The 18,855-nt window shown below is 40.5% G+C and overlaps 1 protein-coding gene across 3 annotated transcripts in view; it reads right to left on the bottom strand.

Annotated features, from left to right (window-relative positions):
• The window catches only part of side (sidestep), a 172,875-nt gene that overhangs the window by 57,806 nt on the left and 96,214 nt on the right, over nt 1–18,855 (bottom strand). For all 3 annotated transcript variants that reach the window (XM_065483357.1, XM_065483360.1, XM_065483358.1), the window contains exon 3: nt 13,089–13,224. In XM_065483357.1, the coding sequence (XP_065339429.1) occupies nt 13,089–13,224 (136 nt within the window). The remainder of the gene's footprint in view (nt 1–13,088; nt 13,225–18,855) is intronic.

The following is an 18,855-nucleotide window of genomic DNA, read 5'->3' as shown; positions in this document are numbered from 1 at the left end:
CCTGTCTGTTGAGTTAGCGGATTTTTAATTAAAACAGGCGAGGCAGCGGATGCTGAAATTTAAACAACGTCCCTGTTTGTAATTTTCGCCAGCGAACAGCCATTAGCGAGACAAATTTTGCGAGAATCCGTGACTGTGGTCTTCCCTTGCTCAAGTGTAAGGAATTCAGTAATGACGCGAACGAACATAACATTTGCATTGCTCCGCGAAGAAGATGAATGTTTCGTCGCACGTCAAACGGATAGTTTTGCAGATTTTTTTAGGGGAAAATTGTCAACAATGTTTAAGCGTGGGTGGGTGGTACCACAAAGGAAGGAAAAGGTCATAATTATTTTCATTAAAATTAATTAATACTCCTCTGTGTTTTTTTAATGCCTTGGCTGGTTACATTTTATATTTTTTTCGACCAGCACCACATAATTTATTATCTAGCGATCGTGACTGAGATGCAAAGGGGCAAAAAATAGTTTGCTTTTACGACGGCAGCAAACTCTGAGTAATCCGCTTTAACGCTTATCGTCATCTCCGACTAATTACGCAAAAAATTGCTACTCAAGCGCAGTATTGTTGCTGTCGGCGGCTATCAAAAGTTTATCAGCAAAATTTGCAGTCCACATCATCCGGCGGGTTAGGGCAAATGGTGCGCACTTGACGTTATTAAAAGCAGGAAAGAGGCCTTTCTCATTTTCTATTAATTAATTTTCTGCACAACCTCGCCGGGCAGGGAAAGCACGCCGGTGAATTCCACGGGGCTTTCCTTCCTTCTCACCTGGCCAGGCTGGAACCCGTTCCGCCATGAGGGACGACATTTCGAGCCGGCGAGCAAGACCACCACTTTTGCGGTGCTCCCGGAGCGGAATAAAACTTTTTCCGGACAAGAAACTTTTCATACCTGCCACGCCTGCCTCGGGCGGATCGCGTTCCACGGATTATAATGAAACTTTTATCTCTGTGAAATGTTTGTAATAAGACCGCTCGCCCTGTTTGTTATTCCGTATTTTATTTCCTCCTTGTTGTTGCGCCGAATTTCCATCTAGATGGGAAATAAATCCTGCTATTCATTTTTTTCTTCCAAGAGTGTAATTATCAAAATTGCCCGAGAGGCTGCTGTTGGAATCGGTCGCGACAATATATCACACAATCGCGGAACAAAGGGCGAACGAGAATTCGGCATAATTTGTCTTCCTTTGTGAAATTCATGCCTGCAAAAACGAGAGGTAATTGGACAAAGATTCCGGTCGAGGTTCAACAGGCAAAAACACTGTTTTGCACTCAGCGTATGTGTGGAGCGTGTGCGTTTGTCCAGTAAATGCTTTTTGTGAGAGTCGTTTCTCTCGTTGCCTCAGACAAGTGGACAAACTGACTTTGTAAGCTCCCTGCAGAATTTTCCAGGTAAATATTTCTTATAATTAAAAGGTTGTAAAGTAAGTGGTTTCAAGTGGAATTTACATATTTTATTTTCCTTTCCCTCTATATTTCCCTTCTTATTTTAGACCAATTCCCCAATTAGGAAGGATTTGGACTTCATGTAAAGATTTATTTATTTAAAATCCTCCCTCTTGAAATATATACTCATTCCTGAATGGCACGGCGGTAATTGCCAGTCATTTATTTCGAACAAATAAAAAAATGGACATTTATTTCAATTCAAATCATTCCCCATCGCTGAAGAAGAGCAAAAACAACGGCATTTCGAATACTCAATAAAATCGATAAATCTTCGAGGGAAAAAATAAGCTGGAAACAATCACGTCGATGTAATGGAGGTATTTTCTCATCATCTAGAGATGATTGCCAGAACCAGCCCAATATTCCTAATGTATAGGCGAAGTGGAGCGAGAAACCGAAACAAGCCGCAGGCTTCTCGTGGAATATAAAAGCACTCTACACTTTTTTATATCTCCCACTGTCGTACAGCAATGAATGTGAATGCTGAAGGAGAACAATAAAGGTTAAGGTCCGTGGGTGGTGAATCGGCAGAGATAATACTCGGCGCGGTGGTCTGTTGGTCTGCCAGAGGATTTGGTTCGTTCTCGCAGCTCCACACTGACAAAAGTTCGGAATTTCTTTTGCTTTTGCGGGCGGGCGAGAGCGTATATACGGTATATACATGAGAATATGTAGGTGCTATTTATTCGCGAGAAACGCTACCGCACTTGTTCCAAATTGCTTGGCAGCTAGATATCTGAACCGCTTCAATTTTGCATTTCAAAACATTGAACGTCGTTTGCTTTTAAATATTAAATTCAGTTTGCCATAAAAATTTAAATAGAGTAATCCAAATATATGTTTAATTTATTAAAATATTTTCGAGAGTTTATTCACAAGATGAATGAAAAAATGAATAAAATTGAGCTTGGGTGCATTTTAGAATTAAATTTTATGTTTTTTAGCAAGTGAAATAAAGTTCTCCCTGGAATGAAGCTAATCGTCTTAATGGAAAAATATAAAGAGGACCAGGGAAATTTCGGAATCCAGGTTTACACAGTTTCTTCAACGTGGCTTGATTTTTTTTTTGCTCTTTTTATCCCTGTCCGAGGACCGGCACTAGCACGAATGCTGAAACCCGGGTCCCAATAACACCGCGAACGGATAACGTGGGCGCACCAGGCCGCACAGGGACCCAGCCCACTCAAGGGCCACTTGTCTCCGCACAGAGGACTGCATTGAAACGCTAGACATTCGTCCCGTGAAGCCAAATCACGCATGCTGGAAAGGTGCAAACCAGCAAGTAGCGAGAGAGTAGGCTTGATTGTTTTTAGGCTTTTTTTAAACTTTTCTCTTAATGATTCCTCCACCAGAGAATAGCTTGAGGAGAAAGTTACCGTTAAAGCGAACTATATCACAATTTTCAAATGGCACACGAAACTCAAACTTTTATACAAGGAGTTACTGAAGCTTACCTAGACCAGGTGTAAGTTTCTAGACGAAGAGCAAATTTAAGTTAAATTTAAAAGGATTTTCTGCCTTGTATTGTACTAATCCACTTTAACCGTATTTTATTTGTCTAGTCTCTTTTTTGCTTTTTTTTATTCCTGTCCGAGGACCGGGAAGGGCGTGCGTTTTATTTGTCTTATCTCTCTAGGAAATAGATCTTTTTTGAGCCCTGTGAAAAAAATCAGGCATTAAGATCTCATCTAGATTTTTAAGAGTAAATTTTGAGCCAAAATTGGCACGCTTGGGTGTCTATTTGAGATGGGAGATTCATTTCGCTGCCCAATTCTTCGCTCACTCGGCTGGCAGCAATTCGGGCTGAGAGAGGGAATATATTTTTCTATCTTCGTCGCCACAGGAACGCTATTTATGCCATCGAGAGCGCACAATGAACGGCCCCGCTTGTCTGCCTAGCTCTCTTCACATTCGTAATGCATGCGGCAGATAGGAAAGTGTCGGGATATTTTCAATTGTGCTCCACCGCCGCCGCCGGGTCTGCAGGCTGAATGGCACACAGCACGAACGGGCGGAAGAGGAAATGTCATGTAATTTATGCGCCCGGCGCCAGCAATGAATTTCACCGGTCGCCGAAATGCATGGAATGAGAGAAGAATTAATGCCTCATCGTCTTACAATGCGATGAAAAATGGACCTCCTTTGATTTACTGCATTAATTTTCGTCTAATTTAAAATAATTCAAGAAAATGTGTTTGTTCTGTGTTCTGAAAAGCATTTTGATTTTTCTGTGGATGGAATGTTTATAACTCTATTTCACCAAATATGAAACAATTGGGTGATAATAGAACCATGCATGAATATAAACTATTTTGTTCAGCAAGCTTCTAATTTTGTACCAGCTAACTCGTGAACTAAAACAACTCTCAGACAAAAAACTTGGGTGAAACACAGAAAGTTAAAATGAATTAATTTTCCTCTTTTTAGCTTCTTATTAAGTGTAAAAAGAAGACAATTTTTTGGCTTTTTTTATACTGTCGTGAGGACCGATAATTCAAGACTTGAAATAGTTTCTCTAAAAATAAATTAAATATCAAAGAGTGGAAAAGTTTTCCCATCCGAATTCAATTGGATTCAGATTTACGATTGCTCAAGCTGAGCACTGCACTGCATGCAATTTGGAAATCGAGCCAGTGGCCATGACGAGAGGATTAGAAACTGATTGTTCGTGAGCCTAACTCAGATTTGAAGCGGCAATCGAGGCCAGAGTGCAATTTCTGTCCGCTCACGGGCCATGAATAGAGTAAGCGGCGCTTAGCCGGACGCAAATTGCCTCTCTCCATGCAAAAATCATCTATCCGCAATCGCACTCGGGCAATTCCATTACCGTTTCTCTCGTGCTTTGCCCGACTATAAATCTAATTTGGCCGGCTGCAATCAAGCCGGAGAGGCCACTTAGGCCGAATTTTTATCATTAGGACACTCAGGGCGGCGTGCACGCGCGGCCATAAAGTGGTCGCTGTCCCATAAATCGCGCACACCGAGTGTGTTCACACACATTAGCGTGCAAAACTGAACAAGCCCATGTGTGCACCACCCGACCGAATTTTTGCTAAATTGAATATCAAAGGGTGCTGCTAGAGCTGCGGCGCGTGTGGCATCATGCGCCGAGCCTCTCGGTGTCAGCAATTTGTTGTGTCTCCCATCCTTGGAGCACACATAAATCTCGGGCGCACAAGGAAAGCGTGCAGCCGCTCTCTCATTTGTATGCCGGCGCGGACGTTGTCGCCCGTAATCGAAATTAAATGGTCCTGCCCCCCTAAGTGCATGCCGTTGAAAATAATATCTATAAGGGCTCTTAATGCCCTTCTTCTGAGACTATATGTAGATAAGATTTTCTGCCCTTAAATGTGATCAAAGAAGTAGCAATAACATGACCCAAATTTCGTAAATCAAGTCTCGTACTTTCCCTTAAAGCATCAGTGTTTCTAAGTTGATAATTATTTAAGATCTAATCTTTGGACAATTTTTCCTTTTAAATGATAAAAATACGTATATTTGGCTTAAAATCAATTTATTTTTTGATGTGGAAGGAATTTTAATGCATAGATTCTGTAACCTCAATTCAAGATTTTTTATTTTATTCTTGAATAAAATTAGTCTATACGATAGTAAAAAAAGTGTTTAATCGCGAAGTTTTACAAAGTGCAGAGCAAATAAAAAGTTGTTTTCCTTCTTATATTACTATGATGATGTTTATATCAACTGTAATTACTAGCCATGAATTAAAAATGAAAAATTAGGAAAGTCTGTAGACGACACAAAGGCTCAAAGAACTGGTTGCCCATGACCTAAGGCTTTGAGCAGAAGCCAAAAAAAACTATTCTAGAGCAATTAAGATAGCATTTTTGGTCGCCTTGAGGAAAATGACAATGCTTCATAGTTAATAGTGAAATCTCACAGAAGTTTAATTTTCCAGGGTAAATACCATCATCGTTGTTTGATGAGAAACAAGTTTCAGTGTAATTAAAACCATACCAGTGACAGCGTACTAATTATATAAATCTTCTTATGGTTGTATAGTCTTACAAATTGTTTGCACGAAAAATTGAAGAGGCTTCACATACATTTTTCTGCCAGCTTCTATGTTTGGTACATCTCTTTTGTCTTGAAACTTGTCAGATTCTACATAGTAAAAAACCGTTTTGCTTTTTAGAACTGTGAAAGTTTTCTCAATTCCCGTGTTTTTCGTCCTCAAAGCTCCTGCACCACCTATTTCCTTCAAATGTTTTTTTATTTGTTTTGACCATGCCTTCAGTGGGTTCAGATCAAATATTTAAAAATAATTTTTTAAATATTTGCGATTTATATTAAAATTTATAGGTCAGGGCCGAAGTTTTTGAACAGATTCCCAACCTCAGAATGCAATTGTTGAGCTTGCACTTGCAACGATGCTTGGGGGTCGAGTGCAGGCTCTCATGCATCGCAATGACGAGTCCATTCGAATTTGGGAGGATTGCTTTCGACAGTCCGACTCACTACTTGCTGTTTTGCACCAATACGGCATGCTTGAATGATTTTCACTGGACGAATGAATAGCATTTGAGTAAATGACCCCAGTGTGGTGGCATTAACATGACTTTTCTGGACTGGGCACGAGTTTTCGGGGGGGGGGGGGGGTCAGCCACCTCGAAAGAGATAAAACCTGTCAGGTTTAAATTGATTTTAATTACAAGGCTGGAAAGTTTTATAGGAGTATACCAGTGAGTGAGAGAGTAGGAGAGTGCTCAGTGAGAAACTTATAAGTAAAGAGTGTCAATATTCTTTGATATGGAATTATGCACAAACAGCAAGTGCAACTCTGGTTGAGGTTGACAGGAAGCGGTCACAAACAAAACGGGAGCAAAGCCCAAGAGCAACCGAATGAACTCAGTCATTATTGCAGCGGAGTTTGTGAGCCGCACTCAATGCAAAGGGTGTTGTGTGTCTAATTGGCCAGCTCGCTCTACTGCACGTGCACATACGATATTTTCGATGCAGCAGCTGCGACAGGAGAGATGCTAATGAAATCGTCGTTCTCCCCGATTGGCGAACGATCAGTATGCACGTTGGGTTGGCAACCAGCGGCGGCAGCGGCTTTCTGACTGGTGTCTCCGTATGTGTGTGTGTGCAACCGCCGTATGAACTATGACACTCTCCGCCGGGAAAGCAGATGCACCGCCGGCACTAAATTAAGGCAGTCGCTTCGGTTTATGCATGCATGTACGCCGCCGTCGTGTGTCGCACAAAGAGCTAGTACTACACGTGAGGCTTGATTTATCGCAGCTATTTCGTTATTGTGCGCGGCGAAAATTATCCTTGCGAAAGCAGCAGCCTGACGCGTGAGAAATTCGGCGCCGAAAGCAGACGCCAAAAAAACAAGAACTTGAGCCGAGAGGTGCTTTTTGCCAGATTAATGAGGAAAGCCTTTCGCTCCTGCGCAACGGCCACGCACTGGGAAAAAGCTTTGAGCGTGTCAAAGCTGCCAATTAAAGGTTTGCTGACGAAAGCTGAACACTTTTTGCCAGACTCCTCTGTGTTTAACTCATTTCGTTGGTATTTATTTCGGCTGCGAACTGAATGTTTTAGACCCCCGGCACAGTCACACAGGCCGCAAAGAACCACTTGCACCTCAGAACAGAGGCGTGACTTTGATTGAAATGCTAGACATTAAATTTGTTCTGAGTTGCAAAAACACTCAGGGAATTTAGAGTAGAGTCAAAACAAAAGTCAAACGTGCTTTTCGGGCAGCCTTTGGGACAGTAAATGGAATTCTTATTTTCCTTTTTAATGATTTTACAATGGCTGCTTTCACAGGCTAACAAATAGGCACGGAGGCCACAAATTCTATATTCCTTTCTAGAAGTTTTTTGTAATATTAACGAGCAAAATAATTCTACTGTTTGAAATAGCCGAAATAGCTTAAAATGAAAGAATGGAATTTCGACTTGATTGAATTGTTTTAAGAGGGAATTCTGTCGCGATGGGGGAGTTGGCAAGATATTTTTTCATTAGTTTTTATTTTCACTCTTGCTCAGATATTATCATTTTCAACGAGCATTGATTCAGAATTTGTTTTTATGGTGACGCTTATAGCTGATCCGAATTCTGCGTGGCCAAAACAGCGACCGGTATACAGTTCGAAAATGTCGAAAATGTGTCCAATTATTTTAATGGCCATTAATTGACTTCTGAGCCTTATTTTGTTTGCCTGTGGTAGTATAGTCGTTTTATACTCTACACGTTAATGTTTTACTCGGTTAATTTGCAAACAGTCAAACAACGTGGTCTCTTGTAAATTAGACCATGCACCTCACGTTTGCCTACGAAGAGAGTCGCACAACTTAGTTAGTTAAAGTGTTTGAGTTTTCGCTTATCAAGCCGCATTCAGGCCTCAATCGGCGGCGGCGTTAGTTTGAAGATGCAAAATTCCCAGCACATTATGCGTCGAGCTGTTGAAGCTATTGAAGAGACTTCAAATTGTTGCAATTAATTTGGCAGATAAACATTGATTTTGAAGAGTAAAAAAGTAGGAGCGTCTAGTAACGTTTTATTAAGATAAAATATTTCCCAGCGGCGCAGGAATCCAATTAAATTTTTTAATTTAGATACATATGTTTCAGCCATCAAACAAAAAATATTTATTTGTTGCAAGAGAAACTAAGCTTTCGCATTGCTATCGATATCTGCGTTGGAACGGAAGCCTTAAAAAGAAGAGTTGTTACAGAGGATTTAACTCTATTCCAGCTAACAACGGCCACAACACTTAAATACATGATTCTGATCTTTTCCACTCGCATCTGGCACGCCATCCAAATTTTATTCCACAGCCAGCAAACCTGAAAAGTTTCGCTAATCAGCTGCGCGGCTGTAAAATCTGCTTCTTTACACAGCTCTCGCCGCAATTTGTTCCATTTAAAAGGCGCGAGACGAATAAAGCCCTTGTTTTAATCTTCATAAATAGCGGCGCGCTGTGAATGGCTCGGAGCACTCGGCCGAACACTCGTATATAAAATAATGCAAAAACACCTATACACAGCAGTCGGAGACGGTAATGGCGCTGCACGGAGTGTGTTGCGAATCCGCTGGGAATGTAAGAAAGCTGGCTGGCGGCTGCGGCGCTTAATGCACACGGAGCTGCAAATCAACAGCCGAGCCAAAGGGGAAGACGGCAGGCTATCGCAGCTCAAATCTTTGGAAGCGGTTTCGCAAACAACGCCCGCAATTTATGGCCTTTGCCAACCTGGCCAACTTTCCGCAAGATAGTTATGAAGATCAGATTGCAAAATATTCGTATGCTTCGACTGTGAGCAATCCACGACGGGGCTTGATAAGCCAAAGGTACCTTCTGAGGATTTGTGCTACGAGCGATCTTGTCTGCAAAAGTTTCCAGGGGTAATTAACTTGAGCAAATTTTGCCTTTCCACCATTCATTTCGTGTGCAACATGAAAGGTAACTTTGCATGAATTTAGGCGTGGATTAAATCATGGGGCTGACCTGGAGCTGACATTGACTCTTGGTTATCTGGAAAGTTTTACGGATTTCGTACTCAAGAGACTGTAAAGGATAGAGGGGCGAAAAGAAGGAAAATTGTGAGCAAAACCATTTTAATTTGAGCTCTTCTTTATCTAAATGTGCTGAAATTCACGAAAATATATGACATTATTGGCAAGAATGTCATGGGAAAAAAGAGTTAATCAACCTGAAACCATCATAATTGACTCAATCGTTTTTTTTACTAAAAAAAGTATAAAAGGTTTCATTCTTCAAGGTTTGTCTTTGAGCCATGGGTTGGAATATTCATAAAAATCAGTTTTTGCTTAATATAGTCGATCATTTTAGTTGGTGTCGTATCACAAAATAAAATTTGTTTAATAATCGATTTTGAAGAGAATAATAGGCAAACAATCGGAATCTAAACTTTCAATATTTTTTAGTCTGCCATAAGTGATATCGTCTAGTGTTTCCTTACCATTCTTAAATTGATTAATAAATGTTGTAAAATTGCTGAATTTTTGAAACTTTGCCATTTTTTTTATCGAAATAACGTCCACCGGATTCTCTGTGAGCAGAGGATGAAAATCAAGGAAATTTTGAAATGGGAGCTTGGTTTCCAGGAAAATTAAGAAAGTAGGTGTGGCACATGTCGCAAAGCGTGGGAAAGTCATAAATTTCTACATTTTCACTTTGATTTTCATCTAAGACCCTGATAAAATTTCCGATTTAGAGTTATTGCAGAAGCAATTGAATTTGTAGCGGTACAACAACGCGGTCCTGTTTTTTGTTGGAAGCCAACAATTGTCGGCGGTTTGAATTATTGTTATTTTGCATTATTGTTTAACAGCAGAAAGATGATTTTAAAATAAGAATTCAGTTTTCGTCCGTCAGCCACACGGTGCTGACGTGATTCGTTTAATTGTTCAGAACCCGATTCAAAGGGGTGAGTCCAACCGTCAGTTAAACAAAAAAAAATTGTAACTTATTATTGTAAACAATTTCAGTTCTTGTATTTGATTAAGCATCCGATCGGATTTGCAACTGTAACATAATACACCAACCAAATTCTTCATCTGAATTCATCGGTCTTCATCATTTCATCCCTCTTCATTCTCCCAAAAATTAATACAGCTCTAAACCGCACCTGTATGATTTAAATCTCATGATTTGCGCTCATTTTCTTGCCCGAAAATTATAGAGGTCACAGTAAAAATATCCGATAGTCGATTATGCACATCCCTAGCAAAGAGGTGTTTCCACGTTTCCAGTTATCTACACCCTCATGTTGCGAGTTGACGTAGAGACATAACAGCATATGTGTCCTTTTCAAAACAAACTGTGAAGTTAAGAGCTGCGATCTTTTTCTTTGAGATATAGTTGCAGCTAATCAAACTACATCCAGTCTCATTGCCAGTGCCTCTTTCGTCACGTTGCATCAGTTGCACTTGTGTGGAGGGAGCGGCAGTTGAAGCGTAAAATGCAATCGTTAACAAGTGGAGCAACACATCCACGCTCCAACTGAAAGGCCGGTGGCCTGGATCGTGGCAACTTTTCCTCCGGAGGACATTAGCAATATGACAGACAGAGGCACGCCCGCGTGCATGTGTGTTAGTTAATAAATCTCGAAATAAAACGTGATACTGCGGCGTCGCCGTGTTAAATTACTGCACGCCGCGCAGCAAACGAGCTTTGTGCATTGCCGCCTAATTAGCTCCGCTCCGGGGCAGTGAATAAATAATTTGCTGCGGTCGCGTCTGCAGATTAGCTGCCGTCTAATTCCATTTCGCCCGCTGAATTGGTAATGAAAGGCGCGATTCCGAATTGCCCCTGCATAATGCAGCGTCCGAGTGTGATGGTCGGTTCGAGGTGTATGCAACGCGCCCGACATCTAGGACGTGCCGGCTGCATAACCGGCAATCCGCACCAAGTGGTCGATTCGGGCGGGCGCTTGTTGTGCATTTGCGTGCGCCGCTCAATTTAACTTTGACTACGCGCAACGAGGTCATCCAACCTTCCGAAATGTGACGCGCTCATTGTAAATTTATGGCTAGACTGTAGTTGTGCATCCACCATAAGAGCTGAGTTCCTGGAAATGTGCACTAACGTGAGAGCTTCTGTAGTTTAAGGAGATTAAACCGTCAACCTCTCTGGCAGACATATGGAGAGGTAATGGTTTATGTCTAGGGCGATGATTTTTAGACAAGTGACTATTTTTGCGAGCTACCAACCAAATGAGCACGAATGATAAAATTTTAAGGCATTTAAAATCATCTAAAATAATCTTGTAAATGTTTAAAAAGTCCGTTACAAACCAATTATGTGGATTCCATTGCTGAAAAAGTTCCTTTGTGTTAAATAGGTTAACATTCTATCTGAGAGTTGCCTGTAAAAAATTAAAAAAATAGTTGCAGTAGTAAAACTGTCATTTTGTGCAGAATTCTTCATTCAAGGAACGCATATATGTTCATGTACAGGAGTGGCCGCAACCTGATCGGGAAGAAATTAATTTGACATTTTGAAACCAGGAGGACAAGTCTCGTTATTTGTTCAAATTTGATTTTATTGAAAACATTTTTTGTTCCTCAACTGAGACAAAAATCTACAAAGTCAAATTTCACAAAAACATAATTTAAATATACTTAAAATATTTTTGTTCATTTTACTATGAAGAAAAAAAGATTCCATCTCTTTGCTCCATGCTAAAGAACGTAACAAATAAATAACATCCTAAAAGTACGGTCAAAATTTATTTTTAAGTTTTATTTTTTATTTAAAAAATGACTGGAAAATTGAAAATTAAGACAAGGAAATTTAACTTTTGCGGTGATCAAATTACTGTTTTTGTGTATACTAAGAAAAAATGTGTTATTTCCGCTCGGAAAATAACTAAATGCACTCGAGTTCCTAAGCAATAAAAAATCCTAGCTCAATAAAAATTTTGAATGGTCCTCGTCTGCAATCTAATTAATGAGGAGTTTTGTGACGGTCCCATACCCATTGCCAATTAAAACATTGGTATAAAAGCTATTTGTTTTAATTTTACCAGGATGAAATAACAAACTATATTCATATTTTCAACAAAGAGTCCGATACACTGATTATGAAAAGCTCTAGACTAAAAAAGTCAATTTACATTCAAAGCAGCCAATCAACAGTTGCGACCGAGGGCTAGAAAGCCTCCATCAAACACAACACAGAGACAAAAATTGCAAAGAGCAAAATAACACGATCCAGCTGTATAAACGCAAAAGTGTCGAGCGCGCGTGTGTGTTATTTTCCGTGTCGGCCATTCCAGTGTTGTTCACTAGTTTGCTCAATAATTCAGCACGCTGCGCCTGGACCGGCTCGCAACTCACACACAAACGCGCGCGTGGACAAATGAAAGGCACGGTGATGACGACACCGACCGTTATTGCAACACAGACTCAATTTCGAGTCCGCGGCATTGTGGTGCGAATAAATATTCACACATGCACGGGAGTTCTATTGCTCCCTACATCATAATAAAAGAGAAGCTGAAACTTTTTAAACGAGCCCGACATGATGAGTGTGAAAAGTTTCGCACCGCGCGTATTTTCGTTTATAAACCTTTTTGCGGCATATCTTGGGGCCATTATATTCATCTGTTCACCTTGGCGTTTAAATTATGCCCGCGAGATTTTCGCACACGCCACATTATTGCCCCGCTGCCGCACCGCACGCCACGCAGGAATTATTTCAGCCCTTGCAGAGGAGCGAGCCCACCTCAACCGACGATTAAAAATTAATTTCACGCTCCGCGAGCGCTCTCGTCAATGCTTCATGAACTGGGTCGCGGCACTCAATTTACACTCGGATAATCTCATTTGGAACTAATAAATGTGTGGAGGTGCGCTCCACTGATAAAAAGGAAAGAAACAGATACGACGATACGACACTTTGCAAAAAAATCCCGTTATATGTGCTCAAATTAAAATATATCGGTCTGGAAAATTTTAACGAGCTCTTGGGTTCAGTTGCTCATTATCCTAATCATATCTGTTCTGGGAATTTCCCATTCAAATTATTAATATGTAGATATTCTTCAACTCCATAAAAGATTTTCAGTTTGTTGCGTACCAGTTAAATTTGGCAATAAATATAGCATGAGCTTATTAAAAAACAGGTTTATTTTGAGAATTACCTGTAGATGGGTATGCCGGTTCCTGCTTTGAACCAAAGAACCATGTTCACTTTGTCCCCAGATATCGGTGGCGTAATGTCGCATGGCAGCTCAGCATCTTGGCCCTGCACTGCCCATATCACTTCCGGATCTGGAACTGAAACAGAAAATTCCTGGTCAAATTTGTTTTTTTTTACAGGAAAAAAGAAAAGAGAATGATCAAAGAGTAAGGCATTATTAGGATTTATAAGTTTTTGATAAAATATTTTATACATACATAATCATGCATACAGAAATAATTTATCTGCAGGAAAGATATGAGAATTAAATCATTAGTCAGAATGAAACGTTTTAGATTCAAAATTTGGTTTATTACGGATCAGCAGGGCAACTGTGCCCCATACATCCACATCCAGAACGCAACAAAAATAAAACAAAGCACTTTTTTGTATTTGATAACAGAGGGAACAGTAATTTAAGCTTTCTCTACTTTGGCATGTTGTATTTTTATAGCTGCAAACGTGGACCCCCATGTTGAAAATGTATCAACCCCCAATGAATTATACATATTTTTTTTTCTTAAAGGCCATATGATTTGAACAATTGACGCCATTTCATGTTAAAATTTGATTTATGTTTGGATGCAAAAATCAAGCCTAAGAATTCATTTTTGGAAAAATTTAAAATGGCATCATTAGTTCAGCCCATTAAACCCTATTTCCTACATTTCATTAAATTTGCTAGCTATTTAAGTTCATCTCATTACAAGATTGTAAATTTCTACTTTTAAAAGTGTTTTTTATATAATTTATTCTTTGTGGAACATATCAACAATTATTAGTAGTAAAATAAAGTTAAACGATTTTCCTTAACGGTGCAGTATTGACCCACTATAAATCCGATAGGGCAAACAATCCTTTGTTGGCACAAATAAATCCAGGAACGTGCTGGACAATTGGCGCAGTGGTGTCTGATGAGTGATATCGCGTCGCTGGTCTAGTCAGTGGGTATAATTTAGTCAGCCAGACGTAGAGTACATTCAGCAAAAGCAACCTGCCCGGGCACATGACTTGCGAGCAGAACGACAAAGGCGTGTCACGGGCAACTCGTGTAATCCGCGCCGCACACTGCACCACTTTCGTCTGTCACTCATTTCCCAGGCGGGCAAATCCACTAGAAAAGCAAGTGGCGCTTGAAATAAAAATTTACACGGTAGGCCGAGCTGCTCACGGGGCAGAATCGAGGCTGCGGCCGTGCACCACGGCTAATTAATTGCTCGTCACGATTGGTCTGAGATAGCAACAGCACGCCCCTTGCGTTAAGTGCTCCGTGGCAGTTGTGCGAATTTATTTCTCTCACTTTCATAAATAATTGAGGCGGCCCCGCGAGCCTGGAGTAAACGACATACCCGGTGAGAATCTAGGCATCTGCCTGCGCCGCCAACGCAGTGTTTTAAGTAAAGCGTCTTACTCGCCGTGGCAACCGCTTCTCGCTGAAATTTTATACATACGTATCATCTGCAAAGCAAACCAAACAGCAATCGAAGCGCATTCAACAGAGACGTGCCGGTCCACTGGGACGCACCGCTCACTCCTCGCAAAGTTTGAGACTTGAGACATCCTGTTCCTTGAAACTCCCACGAGAGCCTTTCATTTCATCGCCTCGCATTTAATGAAAGGTAAATGAGACGTGAGTAGGCAAATAAGGAAGTGTATGAATGAGCTAATCATACACGAGCGTTTTGTTTTGATTCAACGTGCTTTTGGGGTTTACATTTGAATGGTCTCTCTAATTCACAACCGTTTTAAATTCTATGAAAAGCACTAACTGTATTCAAGTGTGCTTGCTCTTGAGTAAAACTGAACGACACCCAAAGATTCAGCTATCATTTAAATTATTTAAATGTTGTTCTAAAGAAAAAATGGTGCAACAGTTTAAAAAACATATCTGTAGGGCTGCACGTTTAATTATTTCGATATGTGTTGCCAGTTTCAATTTTGTAAGGTTCAGTTAAAAAATCGCTAAATTAACGGTATTCCCTTGTATTTTCGGGAAGTTGTGTCTAATTGTCGGCCATAAGTGATTCGTCTGTCTAGCCTAATTTTACCCTAAAGAATCGTTGCCAACGGAATCGGAAACAACAGTAGCAGAGAATTCATAGCCGTGAAAATTAAAATTCTAACTTGATTGGTATTGATTTGCGATAAATCTCCACAGAATTTCACCTAGAATCGCTAATTAATGTCAATCAAGTGCCAAAGTTGACAAAGTGTGAAGCAGTAACTTCTCCGGGGAAACTATTTATAACACAAATCTCGGCGTCTTGCTAAATCTTGACAGAACAAAGGGCGCTGACGGGGTTCAAGGACGTTTCCCGCAGAGGGAGAGGAATTCAAGCAGATATTCCTGATCACGCGGCAACACAGGGAAAGTGCTGGCGCGCTCGACAATCAAAAGCAGGTTATCCGGCTGAAGCGACAGCAGCAGGCGCGCGCGGGCCTAATTAGCAAGTTGGGCCGGATGAGTGACGCGAGCGAGTTGGCTAAATGCGACTGAAATACCTTCTCCGCGCAGGGGAACGACGACTCAAGAGATTTTAATCAAAACTCTCCCTTTCTCCCGAGAAAAACAAATCTCGGCGCGGCGTAATTTGAAATTAATGCCGAACGCGGCCCGATAAAGCGTGTTGCCCGGGGTGCGCCGTCAAGGCAGCACTTCCGCCCCACCGAGGGGTGCGAGTTTGCGGCAGATTTATCTCGCCGATTTATCACGCCCGCCTGCTTTGAGGTTATGAATGGACTTGCTTAATTTAATGAGCAGATCAATGGCTGTCAGCACACGCTGCGAATAGCACTTATTAATAAAGCTGTGCAGAGAAATTGAGAAATTTTACATCAGTTCTCCTGCGTAATCATCTCGAGATGCTTTCAATCCGGAGTTTATGATTGCGATTTATTACTTTCATAAATATTACTACCGCTGCGTTTTAGTGGAAAGTGAATTTTGTGTGTAAACGTGGGATTCACGATTTACGATGTTATTTGAACAGCTTGCCATTCCAAAATGAATTTATTATATGGCACTCACAACAATATAAAATAATATTTTGGAATTAGAGCTGTAACTGCAAAAAAGGTATTTGCTCAATTTTTTTTAAATATTTTATTTCCATGTAAATTGATTCTCCACAAAATAAATGAAATAATTCGGTCCTACTTAGACAAGCTATATTTCCTTTTGAAGTCTCTAATCTTTAAAAATCAAGCAAAAATGAAAGATAGGAAAGATGGCACGTGACATCGACGGATCAATATTTTGTTTCGGGCGATTATGCAGTTACTGCTTGTCATTTTATGCCATTGTTCACAAATTTTTAAATTGACTGTAATTTATATAACAATAAACAACAATATAAAATATTTTATAAATGTTTCGGTCTGAAGCAGTATCACTTCAACTCTAATATTTAGTGCCAAATATGCTTTTTCCGATTTTAGAGGGGTTTTTTGATGTAAAAAAAGCGAAAAATGGTTTTAAAGGCAAAATCATCTGCCATGCAAGCCGCTTTATTGAGTTTTCGATGCTGTCATCCTAGTAAAGCTGCAAACTATCGTTCTGGAAAGCTCACAAAATATGTACTGCAAATCCCGTCATTGACAAAAATGGCGACTAAATCAGTCCACAATCCTTTATTATTTTTAGACAAGCCGAGCAACGATTGCATCGGCAAGAAAAGTTTCCACGTCATACCCCGATAATGCTGGGGCATATTTTCTGTCCTATAAACATGGAAAATCTAACATCTATATATCCAATTTCCTGCTGGCACAAACATTTTACCGATGCATGACATTTCCTTTTCCCTTTCCCTCTCGGCGGCACCGAAATAATAGTGCTAAGCAGAAGAAAAAGCAGCGCGCTGCCCGAATTGGCTTTGAACTTGCCGGGCTGCCGAGCGCGAGAGAGCGAAGGAGCGTGTGGGCCTACATAAATAATCAGAGTGCTCTCGCGTCGTTATTGCGCTTCGTGCACTCGAAACATATACGCCCTCTATGCAATAATAATAATACACACTCTCGCGAATATTGGAGAGGGCAGTCGGCTGGTGTGTATCACGACAGGTGATTTGTAGCCCCATTTTCTCCACCTGAACAGGCCAACCGAATAAATAAGCGAGCAAGTGCGTGTTTCATTAGACGCTTTTCCGGCGCGTGGCTCGTAAAAGCCGCTTTACGGCTTGTTTCGGTGGGCAAAGCGCGAACCATCCTCGCTCACTCGGCCCTGCCCTTTATCAATCAGCTAGGCGATTTAAACCGTCGAAATCGGCAATGAAAGTGTCATGGATCTTCTGCTTTCCTCTTTGAAAGAGGAAATAATTTTTCAGTGCGTAGTTAATTTTTTAGCGTTTTTCCTTTATTTTGTAACCTTTGCTCAGCACATCCCGTGGGCTGTGAGCTCACCGGGTCCCAAAAACACTACCGAGCGGATAACATAGTGCCCGAGTGGACTCAGAGGAGCTTGGGTCCAATGTGGCCATCTTTTCGCCTCCCCGCACTTAGGTTTTTGATTGGAACACCAGACATTTGTCCCTTAAGCCGCTGGAAAGGTGCGAAAACCAGCAAGTGGCGAGTCGACGCCAGTAAGCCTCCCAGCCAGTTGTGCTATTTGAGCATTTCGAGTCACTAAACTAACCACTTTTTGACAACTCTATGACATTGGGCTGCTAGTATTTGATCCCCGAACAACTTAAATATCCTCCATTACTCTGACACTCTTGAGAATGCCTTAACAATGCAAGCCAATGGGCTGGTTGGGTTGCCTCTAAATTGCAAAATTAATAGTACCAAAAGTTTTAATATACTTAAACTTCTAAAAAGTTATTTGAATAAAAACTAAACAGCAGTATCAAAACTTTCAAGATGTTCCATTAGAAACTAAATATCTTGATGGAATGAGGAATTTGTCCCAGATTGTATTGCCAGTATTAAAATATTATTTAAAAAAAATTGTAATATCACTTCTGCATTACTTTTTTAATTAAGAACTTCATATTTACCCATTTATTACATCTTGAAAAAGTGTTGTTTTATATCAACCAGAAAACATTTTAAAGCAGAAAACTTATCGGTCATGCACGTTGACAGAGACAATTGTCATGACATAAAGCACACACTCTGTTGAATTGCGTGCCGATAAGAGAATTTTCCACTGGAGCTGAAACGCACGGGTCTGCTGCGTCACAGGAGGTGATGGTGTAGAACAAAGGTAGAGCGAGTGGATTCGTGTGCGACTAAAACACCGTTGCGGTTTCATGGTGTACGTCTAATGGGAAAACAATGCTCTCGGTATGTGCGCGGTTGCGGGGGAATAAACAAGATTCTGCAACCAGAGATGCAAACATTATGTTATTCTTGGAATTTTCTAGTAGATTTGAATAAGATTAGAAAAGTTACACAGTGCAGCAGATAATTCATTTAGTAGTACAGCAATTGCAAATATGCGAGTGTGTCTTATAGCAAAGAAAGCCCATTTTGTTTGAAAAGGAATTGTAAAATTTAAGGGCATTCCTAAATTAAGTTGATATACCACCTCCTTGGCATTGTACGAAATTCAAATCTAGACTCAATGTAAATGTATCGCGCACAATTTGTTCGATTTTCATACTTTTCCCTGTATTATTGGAAGTTCGGAGCGCGCCGAAGATGTCTTGTGACGGTGAAATTTATTTAATATTTTTGTCACTGTCATACATATTCTACATATATATTAGAATGCATGATAATAATCT

The sequence above is a fragment of the Cloeon dipterum genome, chromosome 3 (assembly GCF_949628265.1).
Source record: "Cloeon dipterum chromosome 3, ieCloDipt1.1, whole genome shotgun sequence".
In the NCBI taxonomy this organism is placed as follows: domain Eukaryota; kingdom Metazoa; phylum Arthropoda; class Insecta; order Ephemeroptera; family Baetidae; genus Cloeon; species Cloeon dipterum.
The sequence above is the reverse complement of the archived record's forward strand: the minus strand, read 5'-3'. Positions and strand labels throughout refer to the sequence as shown.